Raw genomic sequence first — 26,096 nt, 5'->3', positions numbered from 1 at the left:
ATGCTGGCCGCTCGGGGAGGTTCCCCATAGAGCAGAAGCAGAGGCAGCCACAGTTTCCTGTTTGTGACAGGGTCCTGCTCTGTGGCCCAGGCTGGTCTGGAGTTTGAAGTCCTCCTGTAACAGCCTCGTGAGTGCTGCAATTACAGTCATGTGCCACCATACTCGGCCATGGAATTTCCTGATATGCTAGAAGTAGGGGGAAAGAGTTATATAGATTAAAAAGAATACGGGGCCAGGCATGGTGGTGCAGGCCCATAATCCCAGTGCTCTGCAAACTGAGGCAAGATTGCAAGTTCAAGCCCAGCTTGGGCAATTCAGCAAGACCCTGGCTCAAAAAAAAAAAGATGAAAAGATGTAGGTCAGTGGACATGTTGATTTCAGTCTCCAGTAGTAAAAAGAAAAACCAAGATTCCATGGGGGACATTTGGAATTCCTGGGGTCCTCTGTGCAGAGGGGATGAGCACTTCGGACCCCGTGACATCCCGGCTGTGTGGCCCACCGTGTGCTCAGCACCGTTGAGATAGCAGTGTCCATCACCCAGTCCCTGGCGGAGGAAGGCAGTACCCTGGACCCAAGGGCAGGAGGGTCGGCCGCTCGGGTCGGCCGAGCAGAGCACCTGGGAGAGCTCTGTGGGCTGCGGGGGTGGGCTCTGCTTCCACGGTGCACGCTGAGCCGGAGGAGGCCTTGGCGGCAGCCCTGGGTCGCCCATGCTTGTCTCCATGTGTGTGAAGCCCCTGCATTTCCTGTGCTGTAACTAGATGCCTCATCTTTTAAGCTACTGACTGAAACTTTCTGCATGCCAAGCCCCGCGCAAAACACTCGCCCTTCGAGCAGGCTTTACTGTGGGCTCCGCTGTAGGCTGCTGCTGCCGACCCCAGGTCCCACACCAACAGCAATTCTGCGCAGTGAGGCAGTGGCAGCCCTTGGGCCCCAGAGATCCGGTTCAGTCAGTTTGAAGGGGAGCAGGGGGCCCCAAGAACTCCAACAAGGAGACAGCCAGCAGGCCCGGGCCTGGGTCACAGCTCTGCCCCTGAAAGGCGGGGGGAACGCCGAGCTTGCCTCTTGGCACCTCCTGTCAGGATGCAGGGCCGCCTGGTCAGACAGCATGCCTGCGGCTCCCGCGTCACCCATCGCGGAGCCGTCCGGGTCTCACGCCATCCCAGGGGCTCCTGACTGCAGAAGCTTATCTTTCCACCCAACACCATGGCCGGTCTTCTCCTTCCCAGGCTGCTGCCTGTGTCTGACTTTCAAGCAGAGCAGCTCCTTCCGGGGAGGAGAAAGGCCTTTTAGAGCTGGGCATGGTGGCATACACCTGTAATCTCGGGAGGCTGAGGCAGTGGGATTCCCATGAGTTGTTCGAGGCCCTGTTTCAAAGAAAAAGCCTTGGGGCTGGGGATTTAGCTCAGCGGCAAAGAGCCTGCCTGGCAAGCGCAAGGTCGTGAGTTCAGTTCCCAGTACCGGAGAAAAAACACAAACAAAGAAAAAGCGCTGCAGCTCCTGAGCATTTCCCGAAGCTGCCTCTTTCCGGATGAATGCTGCTCGCACTCTGCCTGTCTCCCACACTGGGCGTCCTCTGAGAGAGGAGCTCGCAGGAGGCCTCCTGTGGTGTGGCCCGTTGCTCACCTGTCGCCCTGGCCTGGAGGTATCTGTCCCACCACCTTTCTGCCTCCCTGCAAGGCTTCCTGGCCACCCAAGGCAAAAAGCATAGCCTCTGCCTGGCAGGGCTGGCACGCCTGGCACAGACGGTGCCTTCCACACCCAGCATGGTGCTCGGGAGACCCCCACTAGCAGACGCATGGAAAATTTCTGCTCTGTGGATGACCCCACAGTGCTGGGAGCAGGCTCAGCAGATGCAGCGAAGCTCTGTCGATCCCTGGCCAGGACTTGGCATCACTTGTCCCCTCGGGAGCTCGGGTGGGACCCAGAGTGCCCTACGCACCTGGTGGCTGGCGGGGCCTCTGCTTGTGCAGTGTGACAGAAGCAACCACAGCTGATGATGAGCAGGCATCTGTGTCAAGGGTCCTTGGTGCCCTTCTGAGCAGCAGAAGCACCCACGCTTCAGGAGGGTGAGCAGCCTCAGGTAGGGGGGCTGCAGGAGACGAGAGAGGACAGGGCCAGGCCACGACCCCCGGTGTCAGAGGCGGCCGCACATAGTGCCCATCGTGGGTTGGCACCCTGGGTCCTCCCCGCAGGGCCATGTCTGGCTGCAGAGCCAGGGCAGCTCGGGCAGAGCTAGGCGGTGCAGATGGGTGGAAGGAGGCGTTTGCGTGGGGATGGCAGCCGGGGACCCTCAGGAGGGGGCAGTGGGCACTAAGAGTCCCCAGGAAGGGGACCAGGCTAAGGGATGCAAGGGGCCACACAGGGCCCTGGCGGTGAGGGAGGCGAGCAGACGCGTGACCGAGGGCCTGGGCCGGGTGTGCTGCGAGGGTGGTGCAGCCACCTGCAGGTCAGCTCTGCCCGGGATCCGTTCCCGTTGCTGGGCACTGAGTCGGGTACCCACCGCTGTCCTCAGAGACTCCACAGCGGTGGGACCAGCAGCCCCCGACCCCACCTCTCCTCCCAGTGCCTGCTTGTGTGATGCCGGGTCCCTGCCCCGCCCCCACTGTGGAGGGGACAGCGCCCCCCTCTGGTGCCTCGAGGAGGTGGCACAGTGGCTGCTCGGCAACAGACGGGAGCTGTCTTGGAGGTGGGGAAAGCAGCTGCCCCGAGCCCTTCCCTACGCAGAGCAAGCTGGGCGCGTGCGGGGGTGGCTCTGTGTCCCCGTGCCCCCCGGCTGGCACGATGCAGGCACCCGCCCTGCTCAGTGGGGGTCTGCAGACGACAAGAGGGGCAGAGAGCCCTGCTGTGCGGGGGAAGGGGGCCGGGCCCAGGCCTGCATCACAGTGACCGCGACTGGCCTGGGGCAGCGGGAAGAGCCAGGAGGCCTAGGGTTGAGGACGCGGTGTCCTGGCAGGATCAGAGGTGCTCGGGCAGCCCCGCCATCCACAGAGGCCCCGCAGAGCCAGGCGGGTCAGGCGGGACGGAGGGAGCCCTGCGGGATGCACACTGGCTGCCTCTGTCGCCCCAGCTCCCTGGCCAGGACTGGGGCGGGGAGGGTGCCCAGCAGGTGTCGGTGGGTGTGCCGAAGTGCCCAAGGCCAGGGTGGCCAGCCGAGAGCGGGGACAGAGCCCTCTCCCCGTGCCCCATGCAGCCTTGCGGGGGATGGCAGCTGCCGTGTCCCAGCCCCGAGGCACACGGCTGGGCGTGGATCACAGCAGCACCACAGGAAGCCGAAGCCTAAGGCCACTACCCCTGTACGTGGGCCTCTGGGATAAGCTGCCCCAGACTCTGGGAACACCAAACCACGCTGTGCTCGGGACCCAGCACGTGGCCCGACGTCTCTGCTGGGTGGCAGGTGGGAAGCGGCCGTTGTGGGCAGGGCCTGGTGGCTGCTTGGCCTCCCGTGCCCATCCAGGCATTGGGAGTTCTGACCTCAGCCCTGAGCCTGTCCCCTGCATGGCGCCTAGAGCTGCACGCAGGGCTGCCGTCCCAGGGGCCCCTTTATGTCTGCTCTTTACCTCCCGGGATGGGGCAGGGTGCCCAGGAGGACCAGCAGGTGAGGGAGGCCGGGTTTGGGCAGGACGGGGCCAGGTTGGCTGCTCACCCAGGTGGTGATGGGGGACCAAGAGGGGAGGCAGGGGGGACTGAGCAGGGGTCCAGGGCAGGGCTTGGCACACAACGTGGGCAACACCTAGACTGGCACTGGGAGGGTCTGGCCTGCCTGGTGGGAGGAGGGGCTGCTCACAGGAACGGAAGCCCCTTGGCAGGCACAAGTGGCGGAGCCGCTCGCCCCAGCTGAATGGCTCAGGAGCTGAGTGCGTCTTTTGGGGGGTGGGTCTTGCTATGCAGTCCAGGCTGGTCTTGAACTCACTAAGTAGCCCAGGCTGGCCTCCAACTTGAGGCAACCCTGCTTCAGCCTCCAAGTGCTGGGATTCCAGGGGTGTGCCACCGTGCCAGCAGGACTGGGTGTTAAAGGTGCCGGGAATGCCTGGGGCACTGAGCACCAGCTGCCCTCCTGGGCTGAGGTCCGGTCTCAGCACTGACTGGAGGGCTGTGGCTGGCCTGGGCCCCTCAGGTCCTGAGCACACATGCATGGTCCACTTCCCCTGGGACCCCAGGGTGCACCTTCCCAGCGAGGGGCTCCCCCCAGCCCTCATTCTCAATCCACCCACCCAAAGATGGCCAAGTATCAGCCAGCCTGTAACCCCAGAGCTCTGAGAGGCTGAGGCAGGAGAATCCCAAGTTCAAACCCAGTCTGGTCAACTTAGTGAGACCCTGTCTTAAAATAAAAATAGTCTCGGGAATGTGGCTCAATATAAAGACTCTGGGTTCGAGTCCCAGTATCACAGAAAAAGAGAGAGGGAGAAAAAGGAGGAGGAGAAAAATCTTCCCGTCCAACAGCAGGCACTGAGGCCCCGCCCAGGGCAGAGTGCAGGCACAGCCTTTCCCGGGCCCAGGGCTGCAGCACGTCCCTCTCAGCATAGTCTGGCCTGGAGGCTGCATGACCCACATGCAAGGCCTGAGCAGATGCCTGAGGGGCTCCTCCAGGCGACAGAGCAGCCACCCCTGGCTGGCCAGGGCTTGGCCAGGGCTCATCCCTGGCTCCAGTTGTCTGCAGGACCCCGCCACCCTGGGCCTGGAGAGCCCAGCCCAGGCCCCTGACCACCTCGGAGCTCCCCCAACCCGCCCCTCCTTGCTCGCGCCTGCTTGCTTTGCTCTTTCACATCTTGCCACCAGGAGGCGCTGGAGGCCTGATGTTGCTGAGCCCAGGACGCACGCCATGTGTGCAGCTGTCATGGCCAGGCCACCGCCAGGTACAACTGCCCTGGCCAATGGTGGACAGGTGGCCGCAGTGCAGCTTCTGTGCCTGGCAGCGGGCGGTGCTCAAGCTGGGCTTCTGGTGACCACGCGCCCCGACCATAGCCTGGCACTGAGCCCCTGAGATCTGATTCCGGAGCCCCTAGACTTGGCCACAGGGTGACTCCTGCCCTACTGAGCTACCCTCCAGCAGCCCCCACGGTCTGCTGCCATCAGGGTGGCACAGCTCCATGCCGGGGCAAGGGCACACCCTCCCCGAGTCTGTGGCAAGGCCTGAGCCAACTGCTGCTTCTCCGCACAGGCCTGGCCCCGAGTAGTGTCTGCTCTTCTCCACGGCCCAGCTAAATGCCAGGCCTGCATGAAGCCTTCGGTCCCTTGCCAGCCCCGCCCGAGCCTCGGAGGCCCGGCCTGTGACAGACCCCGGTCTGGGCTGCTCACCCACTGCATGTGGCCCAGGGAGCTTGCCGTGGGCTGGGAGGGGAGAGCCGACAGAGCGGCTAGGGAGGGAGGAGCCCGCGGCTGGGGCCAGGGAGGCCACCTGCAGGCTCGGGGCGGCGCCATCCAGGGCCCCTTGTGAGCCCTGAGCACTCCTGGCCTTGGGTCCTCAGCATGCGTGGGCCCATCGGCCTCGGCCCAGCCCTTCCCATGCAGCCCCCACTGCACTGCAGACCGGCAGCAGAGGAGCCAGTGTGCCCCAAGCAGTCACCATCCGGGGCTCACACGGCCCAGGGCAGCCAGATGGTGCAGGGCACGGGGACGGCAGCCCCTACACCTCCCTTGTTCCCCAGACACACAGCCCCAGCCAACCGCCCACAAGGTCTCTCTCTAAGAAGCAGCCTTGCCTACCCTTCTGCCATGGCTCTGCCAGGGGAAGCCTGCTGGCCTCTGAGCTTCGCCTGCCCTGTCCAAGCCCGGCTGCCTTGCAGAGCACCTCAGAGCACACCTCACACTGCCTCATGGCCACAAAAGAGCTGCAGGGGTCAGGATGTGGAGAGGAACAGGGAGGATATGCCCCGTTCTCATCATGCACACAGGAAGAGGGGCAGACAGTGGCCCCAACACGGGGCTGTCCATTGTCACACAAGGGCTGCTCAGAGACCCTGTCCTGTAGCTAGCACTGCTTCTGCATAGGGCTGGGAAGGCTGAGGCAGCCTGGTCTCCAGAGGGGCCCCAGCCTTCCCGCCTGCGCCTTCCCAGGAGCCAGAGCAGGGCAGCCCTGCTGACCTCACACATCCCAGGGGTCATCAGCTACGGCCTGGGGAGGCCAGGGGACGACCGTCGGGCTGGGCTGCTGGGGGCCTCTGTGCGCCTGACCCCACCTCCTGTCATGCCCCTCAGAGTGCTGCCACCCGGCTGCCCTGGGACGGGGACACCACAGTTCCCCATGAGGACCAAAGGAAGAGACTCGTGTCCGACGCCAGGCGTGACAAAGCATCACAGGGTGATGTGCACGCAGCCCCGTCTGGCGGGTCTCCTGCCTTCCTGCGTGGTCCTGAGCCCCAAGCCCAGGGGTCGCGAAGCACTGATGCTCCTGTCCCACGTGGGCTGGAGTCCCTGAGCCCAGGACTTCCTCTCTCAGCCCTTCAAGGGGCTCTGAGTCACAGCCAGCCCAAGCTGAGGGCCCCAGCCAGGTCTCCGGAAGCTGGCACTCCGTGCTGCTTGAGGCACACCGCCCTTGGGATCGCGGCTCGCACAGCTTCAGAGCACTGTGGGTGCAGAGGGGCATGAGTGTGAGTGTGTGGGGACATGTGTGTGCTGTGGCATGCGTGCATCCATGTGAGTGGGCTCATACCTGTGTGCAAAGACATGCGTGTACGTGTGGGTGTGCACTGCGTGGCATGTGCATGTGTATATATGTACGCGAGTCTGAGGACATGGCTCCTACACTCGGCCTCCCAGAAGCCCTGGGCCACAGAGGGCTGGGCTGGGGCAGGGGCTGGGGAGGCCCAGGGCCCACAGTGTCCTGGGAACAGCCCAGGAGGAAGCTTGCACAGGCAGTGGCGGCACCATGGCAACGGCACACAAAGTGATGGCCTACTTACCCCGCCCCCGCCATTCCTTCTTGCTGGGGGTAGGGCCTGCTCGGCTGCTGGGGGGCTGTGTGCCCCAAAGCCTGGGCCTCCTACTCACTTCCCTTGTTCATAGATGGGGGAGGCTGGCGGGTACAAGGAGGCCCAGCACCCAGTAGGTACCCTCGGCCTTGAGGTGGCCAGAGACCTAGTGGTTTTGAAAGGACCTTTTGGTTTTTTTTGGTTTTGTTTTTGAGACTGGGTCTCACTATCTGGTGCAGGCTAGCTTTGAACTTGTTTATGTAGCCCAGGCTGGCCTTGTACTCACGGCAATCCTCCTGCCTCAGCCTGTGGAGTGCTGGGATTACAGGTGTGCACCACCATGCCTGTCTGAAAGGACTTCGAAAGTCTCTGGGCCCCAAAATTCTTATGGCTCTTGGTGCTGCTGGGGTGACCACAGTGTGCAGCCCCCAGGTTCAAGGCATGGCCGGGAGCACCTGCTTGGCGGTCTCACAGGACAGCCCCACCACCCCCCCCCTCCTCACAGCAGCTGGGGGCTGGCTCTGCAGTGGGGAGCCCTGGCTCCGGGAAGGCTGAACCCTCGGGGCCTGGCCGTCTCCTACAGGCAGCCCACCTGCCCTGGGGTGGTCAGAGCCTGAGGACGGGCCAGTGTCCAGCGGCAGGCCTGGGGGCCAGGCCCAGTGGGCCTCAGGCTGCACACTGGCCAGGAAGGATGGGCACGGCAAGACAGCCCAAGGGGCTCCCAGCCTGACACCCCACCCGGCAGGCCTGTCAGGTCCTGTCCCCATCTGCCATCCACCCGGGTCACACCATCCTGGGGCACCTGGACGACCCTGCCAGCGTCTCCTGCAGTTCTGGGAAGGCCGAGGCCCAACGGAGCCGCAGGGAGGGACAGGAAGCGCCCCAGCACCACGGGTGTGGGGTGTCAGTGCACACCACATGCAGAAAAGCAAGTATTGTCCTGATTTTCTGGGGTCCCCAGTGGCCTGTGGGTGACCTCATGCTGGCCAGCAATGCCTCAAGGCTGGGGCCAGAGCATGGCAAGGTGACAAGCCCTCCCCAGACTTCCTGGGCCCTGGGGCCCCGGGCTTGGGGTCGCTCACAATCGCCTCTTCCAGCGTCCCCAACAGACTAAATCTCTGCCCATCATCACCACAGGGCCCCGCTGTGGGATGAGTGAGCAGGGGAGTGAGCGAGCGAGGCCCCTTGCACACTGCATGAGTGGGTGTCACCCACGCACAAACGCGTGTGCCCCTTCTGGGAGGCAGCAACAACTGCCTTCCCCTCCCCCAACCCCCTCATTTATGCCACGAGGGGGGCCAGGCACTCTTGTCCCCCGCCCGGCAGCAGCTTTGTCCCCAGGCAGATTCCCAACGGCCGCCTTCAGAAAGAAAGGGCCCTTCTCTGGCCGGCAGTGAGGTCACTGGGAGGGGCTGCGCATGCAGAGCCCCCTACCCCGCCCTGCCCCGCCGGCAGCTGCCTCTTTGTCCCTGTTCGGCCTAGGAGAGACAGAGCAGCTTGCTGCGCAGCAGAGGGCCCAGGCCTCCGGCCTCCACCGGACTTGCGGGGTTGGAGAGGGGGGCTGCACCTGCTGAGGGGACTGCACCAGGCTGGGCCAGGGGCCCAGCAGTCCATCTGCGCTCCCGGGACGGGACGGGGAGGGGGCCTGAGCGGGCAGCCAGCACAGACCCCACGGAGCCCTGGGGTCGCACAGGGAGCACCTGAGGTCCTGCTTCACAGTGCCATGCCCCCACCCTGGCCCAGGGACAGGCCCGGGTGCCCCATCTGCCTTCTTGTCTCTCCGTGGACCCCAGGGTGGTGACACTGCTTGGAAGGCTCCACCCTGCACCTATTGGGCACCTACTGTGCGCCTGGCCCAGGACAGGGCAAACTGCATACACCGGGGCCAAGAGGAGGAGGAGGAGGCTCTCGGCTGCTTGGGGCTGGAAGAGGTGCGCGGGGTCAGCCAGGATAGGCCCAGCCTGGGGTCACCTGGAAACCCCAGAGCGTCCTGCAGTGGGCACAGCCAGTGTGGCAGCAAGCCAGGGGGAGGTGCGCAGTGACGTCCCCGCCCCGGCCATCAGCTGGCGGCACTCGCACCCCAGAGCTCCTTAGCAGTCTCTCCACGGAGGGAGGAAGTGGAGTCGGAAGGCAGCAAAACAAACCCCTCCTCTGTCCTCGAGCGGCAGAGGCCTTTGAGGACATGGGGACAGCCTGGGGCCCAGCCTGCGGCGTTCTGCTGAGGGTGCTGAGCCGAACAAGAAGAGACTGGGTCGCACTAAGGCCCCCCTCAGTGGGAACCTCAGCCTGCCCGGGGGATCGCCAGGCCAGCCTGCTGGGGTGGGGGGCAGGGGACGAAGGCAGGGAGGGGCAGCAGGCAGGAGGAAGTGGATAGGGGGGCTGGGGTAAAGGTCCCACCAGCGGGGCAGCAGCCAGCACTCCTGGGCTGGGGGCGTGCCCACGGGACACCTGGGGGACACAGTGCTGGAGGACATGGTGGCCTGGGCCCTGAGGCCTTCTGCAGAAGGCAACACCTCCTCCTCCCCGTTGCCTGGTGCCCTGAGTGTCCACTGCGCCTGTCACTTAGCAACAAGCCTCGGTGGCCCCCACTGTCCCGCCCCTTGGCTGGTCCTGCCACCCACAGCCGGCGCCTGCATTCCTCAGGAGGCCCAGGCTCCCAGGAGAAGCCCAGCCAGGGCCCCCTCCACCCGTGTGTCCAGCGCCCTGGGGACTCAGGCTGCTGCACGAGTGGCTAGAGCACGGCTGGCCGCCACGGGCCAGCTCCATGCCGCAGCAGTGCTTTCTGGGGAAGCCACACTGGGCTGCTTTTGGACACCTCCCACACTGCTGTGTCGGCCCAGGTTACACATCCACTCTGGGCAGCGGAGACTGTGGGACAGGAAGCGGCCACCTGAGTGCCCTGGGGGTGCACCTGGGCACCAGGCTGGTTGTGTTTGTTTCTTTGAGATTGGATGTCCCTATATAGTCCAGGCTGGCCTCAAACTCACATTGATCCTCCTGTCTCAGCCTCCTGAGAGCTGGGATTGCAAACATGCACCACCACGCTGGGCAAGCAGGCCAGTCTGATGGGTGCTCACTGGACTACGGGAAGATGCCGCTTCACACGGCCATCCGGGGCAGGGGCAGGCCGGGCCTGCGAGGACATGGGAGGTCTCTGTTGTGGGGGCAGGGACTCCTCGAGGGTGGGAGCCACAGTGGCCCAGGCCCCAGCGCTTGCCTCGCAGTGCTCTGGGGACACCCCTGACCCACAGAAAACTTGCTCACTGCCGGGCTGCATGGCCTTGTGGAGGAGCCGGGACGGACCCTCTGTGGCCTCTGCTGGGGACAGGGCTGCACCCCCTCTCTCACCTAGAGACCTTAGAGACCCACTGCCCCCCCGCAAATGAACCCCACTGCCATCCCAACACCAGAGAACCTGAGACACCAGTCCACGGAGCCGGGGGTTCCTGAGGCTAGGGTAGGAGGTGCCCGCTGGGGACATCTGAGTGTGGGGGGGACGACACCTTGTCAGTGGTTGGAGGAGCCAGGACCGCCCCCGCCCCAGCAGCACCTGCCTGGCCCTGCTGTCTGCACTCCACCCCTCACCCTCACCACCTAACAGGGTGCCAAGGCCAATGGTCAGCTCATCCTTTCACAGGGACACCGGTGCCCCAAAACACTATTCCCTCCACTTATAAAAAACTCGCCCAGCCTTCCCATTGCCCAGCTGTCCCATTTTGCAAAACCACCCGGGTCTGCTGGGATGGGGACCAAGTCTCAGGGGGTCCCCACACTCCGCATGTGACCTCTGCGGTTCCTCCCTGCAGAAGCCCAGGACATCTGTGAGATGGAGCCACCTTGAGACAGCAGGCCTTGTGAACACTCCAGCCGGCCTGGGGTGCAGAGTCCAGGTGACACCCATGCTGCCACAGATGGAGATGCTGCAGTTGACACAAGGGCTCTGGGTTGGTTTGAAATGAACAGGCAGGCAGGCGCCTTCCGGGCTCTCCCAGCACGGGGTCCAGACTGCAGCTTCCCCTGGACCTGCAGACTTGTGGGAAGGGGTTCCCTGGCCACCCAAGTACAGCTCAGTGGGTCTGGGGCACAGGGATCCCAGGCAAAGCGGTGCAACTGGCCCAGGAGGAACACACCCTGACGAGCCCATCTGGCAGGAAGCGGGCACACCTGGGGCTTCAGCCCCAGAGCCCTGGCAGAACGTGAGAACTGCTCTGTGGTCTGCAATGTTACAGAACCAAGAACTGTGTACCTGGCACATGCCAGGGACGGCGCACGGATCTGGGTACGAGGTGCCTGTGCCTGGCTGCGAGGGTGGGCTCCTGTTGGCAGTGGACCTGGGTGGCACGTGTGGGTCTGAGGTGCTGTGATATCACCTACTTCAGTCCTCTCGGGGCTGCTCTGGGAGGAGGGTGGGATTCAGTGAGAAGGAACAAGGTGAAGGACAGGGTCTCACAGTGTAGCCCAGGCTGACCTTGAACTTGCAGTGATCCTCCTGCCTCAGCCTCCCGAGTGCCGGGATCACAGGTGTGCGCCCCCATGCCTGGCAAGGGTGAGAGAAGTTCTGCACTCGAGGTGGGCAGCAGATCTGGGTGAGGCTCCTAGTGGCTAAAGCAGAGAGAATGAAGCTGGGCCCAACTCTCACCTTCGGATTAGGAGTGCTGGGCTGGGGCCTGAGCTTGTCTTCACAGCTCGTAGATGCAGGGACTGTCATCCTCTCAGCCAGTCACACTGGGTCGGCCAAGCCACAGGGACAGGGTGCTGAGACCACCGGCCCAGGACCAGAGGGGAGGCTGCACCCCTGCAGGATGCCTGGGCCAGCACCACCTGGCAGGCACCGGCTGGAAGGCTCTGCTCCTTTTTTGCCAGTGGAGGGGACGGAGCCCAGGGCCTGAGATGCCAGGTCAGCGCCCCACCCCTGAGATGCCCCAGCCTGGCCAGGGGCTCTGTGGGGACAGGTGGGGGTCTGAGGCGACAGGGAGGAATCCCACCTGTGCCTGGTGGGGGTGGTGCCATCTTGGAGCAAGACGTAGGGACTTGAGGCCCCCAAATCCTTGAGGAGGGCGGCCTGCTCCCCGCCCCGTGTACCCAGGACAGGCTGGCAGGGGCCAATGGGCAGGGCCCTGCATGGTGGCATGGGCCACCCAACCCCTGGGCAGAGGGCAGGGCCAGGGACACCGGTGAGCCCCAGCACTCGGCCGTGTTCCTGTGAGAGGCCCATAGTCCTAGGGTGGACAGAGATACGGCTGTGGGCAGGCGGGGATGGGGTGGCCTGCGGGTGAAGGAGTGTCTCCACCTTAAAATCGGCCCTCACCCATCCCCACCTGCTTTCTCCTGAAAATGGGCCTGGCCCTACCTCCCCCACTCAAAGAGGCCAGAAGTGGGAGAAAGCTGATTACTGCCAAAGGCTGGAGGCTGCGACCGCAGCTCTCGGTGAGCGTGACCCAATTCCGAGCTATTCTCAGCCTGGTGGGAGCTGTACGATTCCCTCCCGCCACTCGCCTGCCTCGGAGGAGTCTGACTTTGAAACGCCCTCCTCCCAGCCCGAGGGCCCCAGGCACAGGGGCTCAGGGTCCATGGCAGCCCGGTCCCTGCCTGCTGACCACCCTCGGCACAGCCTGACCCCAGACCCCAGGGCGGCTCACGTGCTGTGGTAGGTGCCCAGTGCCACCTGCTGGGAGAAGCCCCTTGTCTTGAGGCTAAGCTCCAGACAGCAAAAGGTTCCTTCACCCTCCCCCAACCCCAGGCCCGTCCCAGGCCCCCCAGGCCAAGTCAGGCATGGGGTGCACGCTGGCCCACGTCAGGCGGTAGGCCACCTGCACCGAGGCTGGACAGCGCCATCCCACAGGGCCGGCTGGAGGAGCTAAGCATGTGACGCTGGCCACCAGCCTGGGACGGAGGGGGGCGGCAGGGCCAGCCCCACTTGTGGACGGGCCTGAGCCCACTCATGAGCAGCCAGGCAGCAGCCGAGCAGGCTGGGTGCCATGGTGAGCTCTGGGGGCCAGTGGCCGCCAGCACGCCTGGCTGGGAGGTCAAGTGGGGCACCCTAGGCCGGCCTGGCCTGGCTGTGTTCTTAGCCCCTGTTCCAGCCCGCACGTAACTGGAAGCAGATGGCCTGATCTCCCAGAGAAGTCCCGACTGCAAATCCTCTCCTAATTCTGTAACAACAGTGCAAAAAGCTGCAGGCGTCCCAAGGCACACACACAGGGCACTCCCTGGAGCAGAGTGCGCCCATCGCCAGCCTTGAGTTCCGGAAAGGCCCCGAAGTAGCGGCTCCCACTAATGACAGGAATCCCAGTGCTGCATGGGACGATCTCAGGCAGCCTGCATGGCTCGTGTGGTGGTGACCAGGCAGCCCAGAGACTGAGTGGCAGAGCCACGTGCTCCCAACTGTCCCCCAAAACCCCACCACTCACGTTGACCTGCCCTCCGCAGCCCTGGGGCGTGCTCAGGAGACCACCTGTCCCTGACTCCGGCGGCAGTGGCCCCGCCATGTGCCTGCTTATGGTTGGTTCTCAGAATCCCTCGGGACAGGCTGTGTGCTGGGGTGTGCCCAGTCTACAGGCTGGGGAAGCCCCTTGGGTCCTGGTGAAGTCCTGAGGGCCCAGCACGAGCATCCTTCTTGCTTGCTCCACTCCGGGGCCTGAGGAGCCAGACCTAGGGCAAGGGCCCTTCCTTGATCCACTTGCCTGCCCACCTCAGGCCATGCTTGGGGCAGCCCTGCCGCCTCTGAGCCAGTTTCTCCACCTGTGCCAGGGTGGCATGGGGCAGGTCAGGGCTGGCGGCCCACCTGCTCTGGGTCCCAGGCCCAAGGCCAGGTAGAAGCACGAGAGACCTACAGAGGGGTGAGGCACAGAACCCTCCTCCCACAGCCTGGCATCCCTAAGGCCCTGGATGAGGCGCAGCATAGGTTAGGCGGGCCCTTGAGGTCAGGAGCGGCTCACGCAGGGCACAGGCGCCCTGGGGCAGGTGAGCTAGGGCCAGAGCACAGGGTGATGACCCAAGCCACCCAGGAGCCAGGTGTCCACTGCCTCCCTGGGCCACACTGGCAGGAAGTGGGCGGGCACAGCAGTGGGCATGGACAAGCTGCTGCTAAGGAAAAACTGAGCACTGCATGTCAGGCTGCGCAGGGAGTTTCCAGCTCCGGCCCCGTGAGGAGCCTCGTGCTGCTGACTCCCGGAGGCGATCCTCAGGACCCGCTGACCAGTCACTCGCCGGCCTGTGTCTGTGGGAAGGAGGCTCCCCATGTGTAGAACTGGGGTGCCGTGCGGCCTCTGCTCCTGTGGGGGGTCCTCAGGCTGGGGCAGCCTGTGCAGGTCCGTGGGACACAGAGCATTCAGTGGCCATGCAGAATGTTCCTGCCTGGGCACGGGTAGATCTGGAAGAGTAACTGCAGGAGAGAGACACGTGGCAGAGCCTTGAAAGACACACGGACGCTTGCTGCTCGGGGCCAGAGGAGGACTCCCGTGGGTGGAAGCTGTGTGACTCTGGGCTGGGCGAGGGCCAGCTGGAGGCGGTGGACACAGGCCGGCCCAATAGCACATCTGTTAGCACAGCCAGCCCAGATGCAGGCAGCAGCTGTCCCTCAGGGCAGGCTGTTCTGGCTTCTCACTGCCCCTACCTCTCACAGGCCCTGACTTCACGTTCCCCAGGGCGGTCTCGGTCAGCCCACTTGGACAGTGGGTGCGACTAGGGCCCCACACCCAAGGCCCGCCTGTTCAGCAGCTGTGCAGGGCAGACGTCCTGTGCCTCTGCCGCGGGACCTGGAAGCCTAGGCGGGGCTCATGTTGAAGCTGGCCTGTCTTATAGCCCAGGTTAGGCACGAGGTGAGAGGCCAGTCCAGGGCCCAGGAAGAGGGACATGCCCAGGGCAGGGCTAGTAGTCTAGGACTTTGAGCCACTGAAGGAAGACAAGCCTTGCTGCCCATGCCAGCTCCAGCAGAGGTGCCTAGCAGTGTGACACTTCTCAGGAACAGGAGGCCTGGGACACTCGCCACTGCAAGCAAGACTGCGGGGGGGGGGGGCGTCCTGCAAGAAGGACGGGAGGGAGCCCTCGCTCAGAGATGCACGCTCCCCCCATCCCAAGGGACAAGGGGTCCTTTCTACAGCTGGTGGGGGTGGCCACACACTCACCCCTTTGTCCCAAGTCCCAGGCTATGTCCTGGAGTTTGGAGCTCCTGCAGCACCTACCCTGGGCTGGGGAGAGGGCAGGAACTATGTGCGAGGCAGGCTGGCCAGGCGACCAGCTGGGGGCGGCTGCTTGGACCGTCAGGGAGGCCACTCAGTGCAGTGGGCAGCACATTTATTGTTCTGTCAGGCACAGTCAGGGCCAGCCCCACATGACATGGGGACGTGATACCTGAGGCTCCAGTCCCAACAAGCCATGTGGGCTCCTGATGGCTGCCTCCCGGCCTGACCTGTGTGCTGACCACACACCAGGGCTGGGCAGCAGGGTGACCACCAGTGCCCAGCCCTAGGTCCTGGCCTCCATGTTCCCCCACCCTTGGGAAATGCTCACTCACCCTTCAAGAGGTGGTGACAAAGGTCCATCTATGGGAGGTACTGTACCCTGCCCAACACCACTGTCTGTAGGAGGGCTGCTCCTTCACCCCAGGGATCCCATAAGAAGGAGGGGGACCTAAGATTGGGGTGACACTGGCTGGGGACTCGGACCCACCCAGCCACTGCAATGCTGTGGGGTTTTCCTGACAACACAGCAGGGGCTCTGGCGGGCGGGAGCTGGCCCTGCCCCAGGTCATGAGAAGACTCCATGGCCTGGAGGTCAGGCAGCACAGGAAGGACAGCAAGGGGGTCTCCAGGTCAGCTTCCCTTGGCTTCTGGCCAAGCCCAGGACACCGAGCGGCTAAACCCTGGCCCAGTCCTGAGCCAGCCACAGCCCCTACGGGGGAGCACAGGCCTGGAGCAGTGGCCGCCCCTTCTCCACCACCTTCCCGCGGGGGTCCACAGAGACAGGGTCAGACATTGCCACCCCAACTGCACCACATGACCTTAGCACCCAGGAGAGCCTGCAGCAGTGCAGGCCTCGCAGTGGCAACAAACAGGGTGGGACAGAGCCAGAGCTCAGTAGGGACACGGGTAGGAGGCTCCCTCCCTGAGGACAGCAGCAGCCAGCACTCCTCCCCAGGGCCACCCAGGAGGCCACAAGCCCCGCCCTACATCCGTTTCCAAGCGCAGGCCCACAGAGTCCCCTGACCATATAAGGCGGCCTGGCCTCCCTGTTGGCCCTGTGGTCCCCCACACCCAGTGCTCCTAGGCTCGCTAGCCCGGGGTCTTGGTGGCGAAGGTCAGGTAGCCTGTGTGGCCCACAGTCTCCTTCATGGGTGTGCCGCTGCGGAAGGGGCTGGCATCTGGGCCTGCAGGGGTGCCCACACTGTCCCCCAAATCGGGCAGGGGCAGGCTGACAGTGCGCACATTGTAGACCTGTGGCAGCACCTCCAGGGTACTCAGCTCCGTGAAGCCGTGGGCTGCCAGCGCCTGGCATGTGCGCTGAACTTGCTCAATGCACGGTGAGAAGGAGCAGAAGCGCCCACCTGTGGGAGGACAAGGGGGTCAGAGGCGCCCAGGGCAGTCTGCACAGCTTTAGCCCTCTAGGGGCTAAGGGTGGAGGCCGTGTGGGTCCTGCAGGGCCCTCCTGTTGGCCTGCCCCATGCAGAGGCCTTCCGGGGTCTGGGAGCCACATGCAGGAGCCACAGTGCACCAAGCCCACGTTGCAGGGCCTGAGAGCCTCTGGCGGGCACTGCCACCCTGCCTTCGAGGAGGCAGCTGAGGGCGGGGCCAGCCTGCCACAGCTGTGAGGGCGAGGCCAGGAATAGCTCTAACAATACAGCAGCTCTGGGGTGGTGTGTGGGCTGCTGCTGTCACAGGAAATTAGAGGCTGTCGCAGGCTCCCAGGAACAGGAGGCGCCTATCCTGAGCACAGCCGAGCCCCTCTGCTGCTCCCCCAGGCAGCCCACGGCCTGGCTCAGCCCACCCATGTGGGCAAAAGTCTGGCCAGGTCCTCATCTAGGCAAGGGTCATGGGGTGCCAAGGCAGAGAAGGGGTGTGAGTGCCCTGGCAAATCTACAAGTCCCTAGGCTAGGTACCCAACACAGGACTGCCCACAAGCACAACCTCACCACCGAGGTAGAGCCTGGGCACAGGCAAGCGGTCATCAAAAAATGCCAGGCTTTCTATTCTTACATCTGGTAATCTGAGCAACTTCGCTGAAGATAACAATATGTAATATAACAACCACTGTTCACCCCTATCATTTGGTTTGAAACCTCGTATCATTTTTAAAGTCCCTGCTTTGTTTTGTTTGTATTTTGCAATTGTTCTTTTCTTTTGTACTATTTTCTTTGAAATAATAAAAAAAAAAAATGCCAGGCCCACAGAAAGGGCAGGAGCCCGGGCCCAGCAACGTGCAGACCCAAAGGCAGGGCCCAAAGGGATGGAGCCCACAGGGACACAGGAAGGGACCACTCCTGAGGAAGGCCCAGGGACACCCTGCCTGCTTCTGCTGCCCTGGGATGGGCTTGGAGCAGGGACAAAGGGTACGGGTAAGGCACAAAGGGCAGAGGCGTGGGGGTGCAGGGCCGGTGGGAGCCCACAGACGGTGCCCCCAGACCACCTCAGCGGGACCAGGCGCAGACCCGGCAGGGCCTGGGCAGCAGAGGCTGGCTCCTGTCTGGGAGCCACAACCATTCTGCCTCCCGCCCCTGCACCGCAGCCCTGGGGGTTGGAGAGCAGCTGCCCAGCTGGTTCCTTCTCCAGAAAAGGCAAAATCCCTGCAGCTCCAGGGCTGCCTTCCTGGCTCCAGGCCGACCTTCCCCAGGCCTCCCCAGCGCTCCGCCTCCGCACCCAGCATCTTCCCTAAAAGGGGCCAGCTGCCCAGCTCTGCTGTGTGGGGGGAGGGGAAGCTGCAGGAGGCACAGCAAGGTGGGGGCTGCTCGGGGACCGCCCACCTCAGACCCAGGCCCATCCGTCCTGCAGATCCTGCCTGCACCAGAACAGGACTGTCTGCAATCCCCAGAGGCCTTGGCCTGACCTCCCACCCCAATTCCCCAGCCAGCCTGCCTTCTCCTCACCGCAGGGCAGAAGGGACTCTGGGCACTGCTGCAGTGTGGCAGAGGGGCCCAGACCTTCACCCCACCACTTCATCCCAGGCTGCACCCCGTCAGGTGCCCCACACACCTTCCACCTTGAGGGCGTCCCAGGCGTGCCCCACGGCCTCCCAGGGCGACGGGATGTCCAGGAAGACGGCGTCGGCCACATGGCTCACCCCGAAGCCGCTTCGGCACACGTCCTGGGTGCGCACCGTCACCCAGCGGCCCACGCGGTGCTCCTGGAACTCTGCCCGGGCCTTGTCTGCCCGCTGCTGGTGGAACTCCACTGTGTGCAGATGGCCCGTGGGGGCAATGCTGCGGATGATGGCGTGGGACACAGAGCCACTGCCGGTGCCTGGCGGGATGAGACAGGACAGGCTCTGGGGCTGCTCACAGCCCACAGCCCTCCAGGAAACAGCCTCATCCTCACTGGCAAGGCCCTGCAGGGGGCCCAGGAGACCAACTGACCCCTGGGTAGCAGGTGGTGTCACTCATGAGCCACCTGTCTGCTCCTGGTGGCACTGGCCCTGGGCCAGGATGCGAACACTGGGAAGGACAGACTGTCTGCCGTGGGCACAGATGAGGGCACACAGGCACCATACACATTCACCGGGGCTTGGGGGAGGCGAGCCGGGCAGAGCTACCATGGGCCTGGCTTGGCTTCGGCCTCGATGCCTTCCACACAGTAACTGAGTCCTGGGTCCCTACCTCCTCACCTCTGCGTGGGTCAGAATGTCCCCGAAGCCCCACCCAAACCTGCCACAGCACAGAGAAGCTCTGCCTGGCCCTGCTCCACCTCAAGCTCCTCCTGCTCCAGCGCCCCCTCTCAGTGCTCCACCGTGCCTACACTCAGCTTCCTTCAGGGACACCCTCCGCTTGTCTCTGCAATGCTCAGCCTGGGCCCAAGCACCACACAGTCCCAAGTCCATCCCCACCACAGTGCCAGGTGCCACCTACTTTTATGACTCCTTAGCCTGGATCCCATGTAAACTCCTGCAATAACACCTACCACACTTACCACCGCCCCTCCACACCCTACAGTCCTCAGCACTAGGGTGCCAAGCTGGACTCCTGCCAGCCCCCAGCTACTCCCTGCAAAGGCACTCAGACCCAGGCACAACACCCATTTCTCAGCCACTGCCACGGAGGTGCCACAGCTGCCCTACCTCGGACACACAGCAACAGTGGGCCACACGGGATCCACTCCTGCACTGCTCCAGGACCAGGCCCCTCTGCCACCCCAGGCCTTGTCCAGCACACACCTCAGTCCCGTCTTTTTTTTTAACAGGTTGCTCTCAGTCCCATCTCAAACAGCATCCTTCCTACCCTCTGCACAGCCAGCTGGGCTTCCCTTCCCACTGAGAGCAGCCAGACTCTGGATTATCCTCTGATAGTCCCCCATTATCTCTTAATTTCATTTCCTGCTCCTTTGGCCTCACTTCCTGAATCAACTTTCTGACCCAACTGTGGTGGTGTGCTTCTGCCACAGGGCCTTTGCACACCTTTCCCCCAGCTCTTGGTAGTACGTCCTCACTATGTTCAACCCACATGGTCTCTCTAAGTCCCTTGACTACCAGAGCTCTCAGCTATCCGACCTAAGCCACCCTCAAACACGTAGTGGTGTCTTCCAAGCTTGCCCACAATGCACAGCACTGACATGGGGACCAGGCTCACTCTCCATTCCCTCTCAAGGGTGGGAACCTGACACCTCCCAGGAGCCTAGAGGGGTGTGGTTGGTTGAGCAAGAGCGGGGAGCTCAGAAAGGCCAGTGCCTGGCTCAGAACGCATCTCCATCTGAATCCTGCTCCTCAGACCCCTGGCCCCCCAGATATAAGCAGAACTGAAGCCTCAGAAACCAGAAACGGGGACCTAGAAACTCCTTGTGACCTTGCACCCCAGCTCCACCTGCAAGAAACATGCCACCATGATTCTAGCCACATGTGGATCCACGGTCATTTCCAGCAGGGATGCACATCTTGGCCACTACCCCATGTGGCCCCAGTATGTGTAGGGGTAACAACTGGCTCTCAGGTCCTCCAACCCTGGGTGCTACCTCAGCGACTGTGGTGCTCATCTTTGCTGGAGGCCAATGGGGTCCTGGGTGCAAACGAGCACAGGGCAGGCTCTGCACTACAGTGAAACAGCACTGCACTAGAGAGGCAGTCAGCACCTTGGTCAGCGCCAAGCAACGCTGGTCCTGCCCCAAAGCGGGCAGGACTTACAGGGCACCACTCTCTCCTTCACCACCCCAGGTCCAGGCCACATCTCACTCACACACCCAGCCTGAGGGCTCTCACCAAGTCATCTTCCAACACGAGAGCTGCCTTACAAGCTTCTCACAGTCACCAGCACCACTGCCACTCCTGACAGCTGGCCTCTGCGCAGCTACACAGGCCTGCAGGAAGGGCAGGTCCAGGCCACCTTAATGCGTTTCTCAGAAGCAAGGTAGCCTGAAGAACTTACCAGACTCACAGACCACAGAGCCAGGCCGCAGCTCCAGCATCATGGTGAGCAGGGCGATGTCGGTGGAGTACAGGATCTGCGTGCGGTGTGGCAGGTTCAGCGTCCAGAGCTCGGGAGTGGGGTGCAGCACATACACCCAGCCACCTCGGCTGCAGGTCACCTTGGAGCCGAAGGGACGGCCAATGAGGTCGACCGAGTGCCGCAGGACACCATGCCGGGTCTGAGTCTGTGCCCCGCGCTGCACTCGCACTGCCACCATTGCACCATGACCCAGTGACAGGATGGCCGTGTCACCCTCCTTGATCAGCTCTTCGTAGGCCACAAAGCTCATGTTGTTAATGTCCGCCAAGCGTCAGGGACCTGGGGAGTGGCGCGTGAGGCTATGAGCAGGCGGCAGGGCCAAGAGGCACGGTGGGGACCCGGGGTCTGGACGGAAGGCTGTGAGGCCCAAGTTCTGCACAGTGGGGCGCGGGGTAGGCGGCTGGCTTGGACCCTGCCCCTGCCAGGCAGGGCAGCCCACTGGGGCCTGACATCTGAAGCCCTTCTTGGTCTGGGACACGAGACAAGGCCCAAATCAGAGGTGGAGAAACAGACTCGGCAACAGCGGAGGCGGGGCCCAAGGATTCCCACGGACTCCGACGGAGCCGGGCCCCGCTCGCCAGCTAGGCAATGAGAAGGCGGCCTTGGAGAGGCGCCCGCCGGCGGGAAGCGGCAAGTGCTAAGTGATTCCGAGCCGGCCTGGCTCCGCGGAGCTCTCCCCTAACATCCCCACGGCGGGCTCGGGCTGGGGCGGCCGGGCGTTCGCAGGGGAAGGGGTGGTGCTGCGGAGTGCACCTAGGCGGACACGCGGGCCACCCCAGGACTCTGGAGGAACAGCGCAGGCCCACGGAAAGGCCCCGAGCCCCGCGCCGGACCCGAGGGACCCGCACCCACGCGGCAAGGCTCACCCGGCGCCGGCTCCGAGCTCCACACGTGTCTCCGCTACGCGCAGCGGCGGCCACTACTTCCGGCTCCGGGCGCGCGCTGATGACGTCGCGCCGCGTGGACTCCTGGGAGGCCCGGAGCTGCCCTTCGCGTCCTCGCAGAGGACATTTGTTGGTCTCTCCGGCTGCCGTCCTCTGTACACACTTGCGTGTTGCCTGAGAGATCGAGCGAAGAACACAATAAAAATCCTCCGCCCCGCCAGCCTCGGTCCTGTAGATTTGCCCCGAATACGCGGCTTCTGCTGGGCAGACTGATCTGGCCCAGAAGGCACCACCACCAGGACCTACCAGTCACTGGGTCGTGGTCATTTTGTCATTTCCAACGGCTCCAGAAACACCTTGCTTGGTCTCCAGGATGAATCTCAGAAAGTGGAGTCACAGGGCCGGAATGGGGGTCCCCAAAGGCTGTGGCCAGGGTCTGCCCGAGGTGCACGGGCGGACAGTCTGGAACAGCCTGCACCAGGGGTCCTAGGTCAGCCTGTTTCACAGGCGCACGTTCCCCGAGTGCAGAGCTGCTTCAGGAGGGAGGACAGGTCTGAGTCTTCTAGTACCCCAGGCACAGTGAGAGCAGGGCACCAGGATGGGGCTGGGCAGGGGCTGCTGCTGGAGAACTGGGCAGAAAACGGAAGCAGATGTGATGTCTGGTTCAGAGCAGGTTCCTCTGTGGCGTGGGGGTGAGGGGAAGCATGGTGTGTCTTCCTCCAGTCCCAGCTCCCAGAACCAGGGCTTGTCCTCAGCCATGGGGACTGGAGAGGGATGGGGCCCTCCTAATCTACCTAGCCACCTGAGAACCCAGGCCAGCTAGCGATGACTAGTCACACTCCCAGCCCCCAGCGCTACTCTAGCCCGATAAAATGGGGGTGCTGAGGTCCCTGCAGAGCCAGCTCCTTCCCAAACACGCCAAACCCTCCCTGCCTGGGCCAGGCTAGCTCTAGTGGGTGCAGCTCCTGCCATGGGCTCTTCAGAGTCTATGGTGGAAGGCAGGCATCTGACCTCCTTCCATTCCCCCACCCTGGCTGGGCCTGAATAGGAGGCCTCAGGAAGTTAGGTGGCGGTAGGCAGTCTCCACTCCAGGCTCATGTCCCTGTGGGTCACCACTAGAGACAACCCAGCCCCACCCACACTCCCCAACCACCGTTCCATAGACAGTTCCCTCCCTTGATGATTGCCTGCCTGAATCAGCCCCTGATTGCTCCCATGGGACTTGGACTTTCCACTTCTCCTGGGAGTTCCCCTTCCCCAGCCTGTCTGCTGCTGCAAGGAGACAGATGACTCAGCGGTGGTTTCCCTGGGATCCAGCTTCTCATTTGCCTCTCTGTCCACTCTGGGTTGGTCAGCAGCCCCTCCGCTGCCCTCTTCCAGGCAGCCTTCCCAGAGCTTCCCATCCAGCCTCCAACCTGAATCTTCAAGCAGAACCAGCCCCCCCAGTTCTGCTGATTACCTTGCAGGAGCGGGTGCCTTTCCCAGGGAAGCGTTTGTGTATCGGAGCTCTCCTAAGAAGAACTGAGCCTACATGTGTCCAGCTAAGTGTTAGTTCATGGGATCCTCCTCACCGTCCTGTGTAAGCCTGGCTTCACAACAGTGATACCAAGTGTGAAGAAAGGGGGAAAAGACAGGGAGGAGGCCTTGGAGAAGCTAAGGATGCCTCTGGGAGCCGCTCTACCCACACACCCGCAGGGACTGGGTGACAGAGGATATCTCCCTCCTCTCTCCTCAGCATGGCTTCCTGCTGCCTTGTGCCTTGTGGCCTCGGGGCAGCCCCTGCCCCTCTCCTGACCCCAGTGAGCTTCCCCTTTTGGGTTCTGTAGTGCTGGGGAGGAGAGCGTCCAGAGGAAGCAGTGCCTGGCTGGCTAGAGCATTGGTGTAGTGTTCAGAGGGTTGTCTGGGTGGGCAGTCTGGAGCCTGGCCCTGCCTTGCCCAGCCTAGCACTGCCTGTACCTGGGCCTGGGCCCCACTCCACAGATTAAAGACCTGGGACTCCTCTGAGGGCCCTTCCGAGTCCTGTGGTTAATGTGCAACCAGTGGTGTTTCTGAGGAGCCTGGACCATAAACCAGCTGGCCGGTGATGTCACCCAGCCTCTTGTCCAGGCACCAACAAACCAGTTCCGGCAGGACTGAGAGAGCAGGGGGCCCACAGCGAGGGACTAGGCTGGGTCAGCAGAAGAGATACTCTGCCCCGGCAGGGGCCAGCCCTCCCCTCCCCTTTGCCTGCTCACCTGTTCTGGGGCCACAGAGGTGCCCAAGCATTCCCTGCCTGGTAGAGACCTCATCTTGACATTTGAGGGCCTTGAAGACCACTTCCTTTCTTACCCCTGCTGCCCCCACCCTGCAGCATGGGTCTGTGTTCCAAGGGTGGGCGTCACGAGGTTTTTGAGGGACAGCTGCACCTGCGGCCCAGTGCCTCTGTCACCAGACTGCTGCTCCCTCTGTGCACAGCTGCGAACAGAGCACAAGGACCTGCCTCAGAGGGCTGGGACTGCTGAGGCCCCAGACCGGACCCTCACCCCGGGGCCACCCCTGGGCAGGGGCTTGCTGCTGCTCCTGCTTGTGGAAGGGTAGGCAGCCTGCAGCCCTGCCCTTTGACCTCACCTGCAATCTGACCCTCGCCTATGGAGGCAGAAGCCTGGGCAAGAGGTCCTGGGGAGGGAGAAGGGCTCTCAAGGCCTGCAAGGGCTGGTGACAAAGACAGAGCCCCCTTCCCCCAGGGTGCCTCTTCTGTTTCCACAAACAGAAACTCGAGCTCAGCAGTCAGGCCTTCGGGTTAGGGTGGGTGGGCAGCTGCAGATAGTTCTCAGAGCTGGGGAAGGGGCTGGGCGCCCAGAGTGCAGACTTTCCAGGCTTAGGGGACACCTGCTGTCCGGCCAGCCTTGGGCCACTTGGCTTTTTATGAGTTTTATTGGACTGAGGCTTGCTGACTCAGAAGAGTTTGATGCAGGCCAAAAAGTGAATGAGGGAAGAGGTAAAGTCCAGCTGTAGCAACCACACCCTGCCCCACCCGTCTTTGCCCCAGGGTCTGTTCCTCAGGGTACCTACCCATTGCCCTCAGCCTGGAACTCCTGTGTTCCTGTCCCCAGTGCCCCATTTCTGGAGACGCTTCTGTCCTGCTGTTAATCACTTGGGGTGGTTGGTGGCTTGCTCAGGGTGCTGTCTTTGCAATAGCAGGACTCGGGCTCTTTCCTCTCATTGGCTGCCACCTTACCCCCAGCACACCTGGCACCTAGCAGAATTCTGCAGTGCTGCAGGAATTTTGTCAAACGTACACAGAGATAAGGGCTCCTCCTCCTGCTTTATTTACACAGCAACATATGTGAGGCTGCAGACGGACATTAGCCACACAAACTCACTCTTCTCTTTTTAAGAGATGCATAATATTCCACAGGGGACAGATGCCCCCTACCTATGGCCAGCACTCCAGGGATGGGCTTCGGATCCTTTGTTTTCACCGCTGTGCATTTCTGTATGTATTTGCAGTGAGAATGGACACTTTCTCTAGGCAGCATTCCTAGAAGTGGGACTGCTGGGTCACAGAGTTGGATATTATTAATGTCAATAGACACTGCCAAATTCCTTTCAAAAAAGGAGATAGCAACGCATAGCTGCAGGCAAGGCGTACATGCCTGTCTCCTCCTGTTCCAACTCAGTCTTTTACTTGTTTGCCAGTCTGGATGTGGGGATAGAAGATGTAGTCATTTTGCTCTTGATTTGTGTGGATCATGGTTGTTTTTTTTTGTTGTTGTTGTTGTTTTTTTTGTATTTTGTTTTTGAGACAGGGTCTCACTATGCAGTCCAGGCTGGCCTGGAACTCACTTATATAGCCCAGACTGGCCTCCAACTCACAGCAGTCTTCCTGCCTCAGCCTCAGCCTTCGAATGTGTGTACTTATTGTTGGTTGGTGTCTCTAGGGTCTGCTTCTGCAGGGCTGAGTGGGTAGGAGAAACCTGTCCCCGATGGAGAGGACCCAAGGTTAGTGGCCCCTCAGGGAATAGTGTCTCCCAGGGCCGGCAGGGCTGGGGGGCGCTCTGGCCCGGTTCCCAGAGCCCTCACCCTGCTTGCCCAAGGTCAGGGCAGAGCGGGTGCCACGGGGCTGGATAGCAGCCAGACTGCGCCTCCCTTCCTTGCTGCACCAATAACATCCAGGAGATGCCTGCGGGCACCTTGAAGAAGGTCGGCGGCTCCAGGCTGGGCGGCTGGGTGGGGTGAGGAGGGGCAGGCCCTGCTTAGGAAGCTTCGGGAAGGACTCAGTCGCCTTGACGCTCGCCGCCCCTTGGGGGACTGCGGTGACCAAGAAACACGCATCCGGCCGTCCTCCCGTGCTTTCTGGCCTCAGTTTCCCGCCCGGAGGCTCTGTGTGTGTGTGTTCGGGGAGGGGGGGCCCTGGAAGTCCAACGACCTGGGGTTTTGGCTTCGGGGTTCTGGGCGGGGTGGCCGTGCGAGGTCCCCGAGAGGGGACAGATGGGGTGGGCCGCCGAGGGGCTTCGGGGGCTGCTGGCGGCGGACAAAGCGGCGGCACCACCCCGGAGCGCTGGCCAATGGAATGAATGGGCTATAAATAGCGGCCAATGGGCGGCCCGCGACGCGCCCCTTAAGAGCCCCGGGAGCGCCGAGCGGCCGCGTTCGCCTGCGCCGCGCCGAGCTGCCGACGGA

At 63.0% G+C, this 26,096-nt stretch overlaps 1 protein-coding gene across 1 annotated transcript; it reads right to left on the bottom strand.

Moving 5' to 3' along the window:
* Positions 1–15,186: 15,186 nt before the first annotated feature.
* Trmt61a (tRNA methyltransferase 61A) lies at positions 15,187–25,188 on the bottom strand. Its single transcript, XM_005410781.2, has 5 exons — positions 21,741–25,188; positions 21,417–21,608; positions 20,470–20,829; positions 18,095–18,361; positions 15,187–16,452 (listed from the first exon to the last, which is right to left on the bottom strand). Exons 3-5 carry the CDS (start codon positions 20,798–20,800, stop codon positions 16,181–16,183), a joined length of 870 nt encoding a protein of 289 aa, XP_005410838.1. The 5' UTR covers positions 20,801–20,829; positions 21,417–21,608; positions 21,741–25,188; the 3' UTR covers positions 15,187–16,180.
* Positions 25,189–26,096: the final 908 nt, after the last annotated feature.

This window comes from Chinchilla lanigera, unplaced genomic scaffold (assembly GCF_000276665.1).
Source record: "Chinchilla lanigera isolate Chin_1 unplaced genomic scaffold, ChiLan1.0 scaffold00137, whole genome shotgun sequence".
Lineage (NCBI taxonomy): Eukaryota > Metazoa > Chordata > Mammalia > Rodentia > Chinchillidae > Chinchilla > Chinchilla lanigera.
Note: the sequence above shows the minus strand (reverse complement) of the source record. Positions and strands in the feature narration are given on the sequence as shown.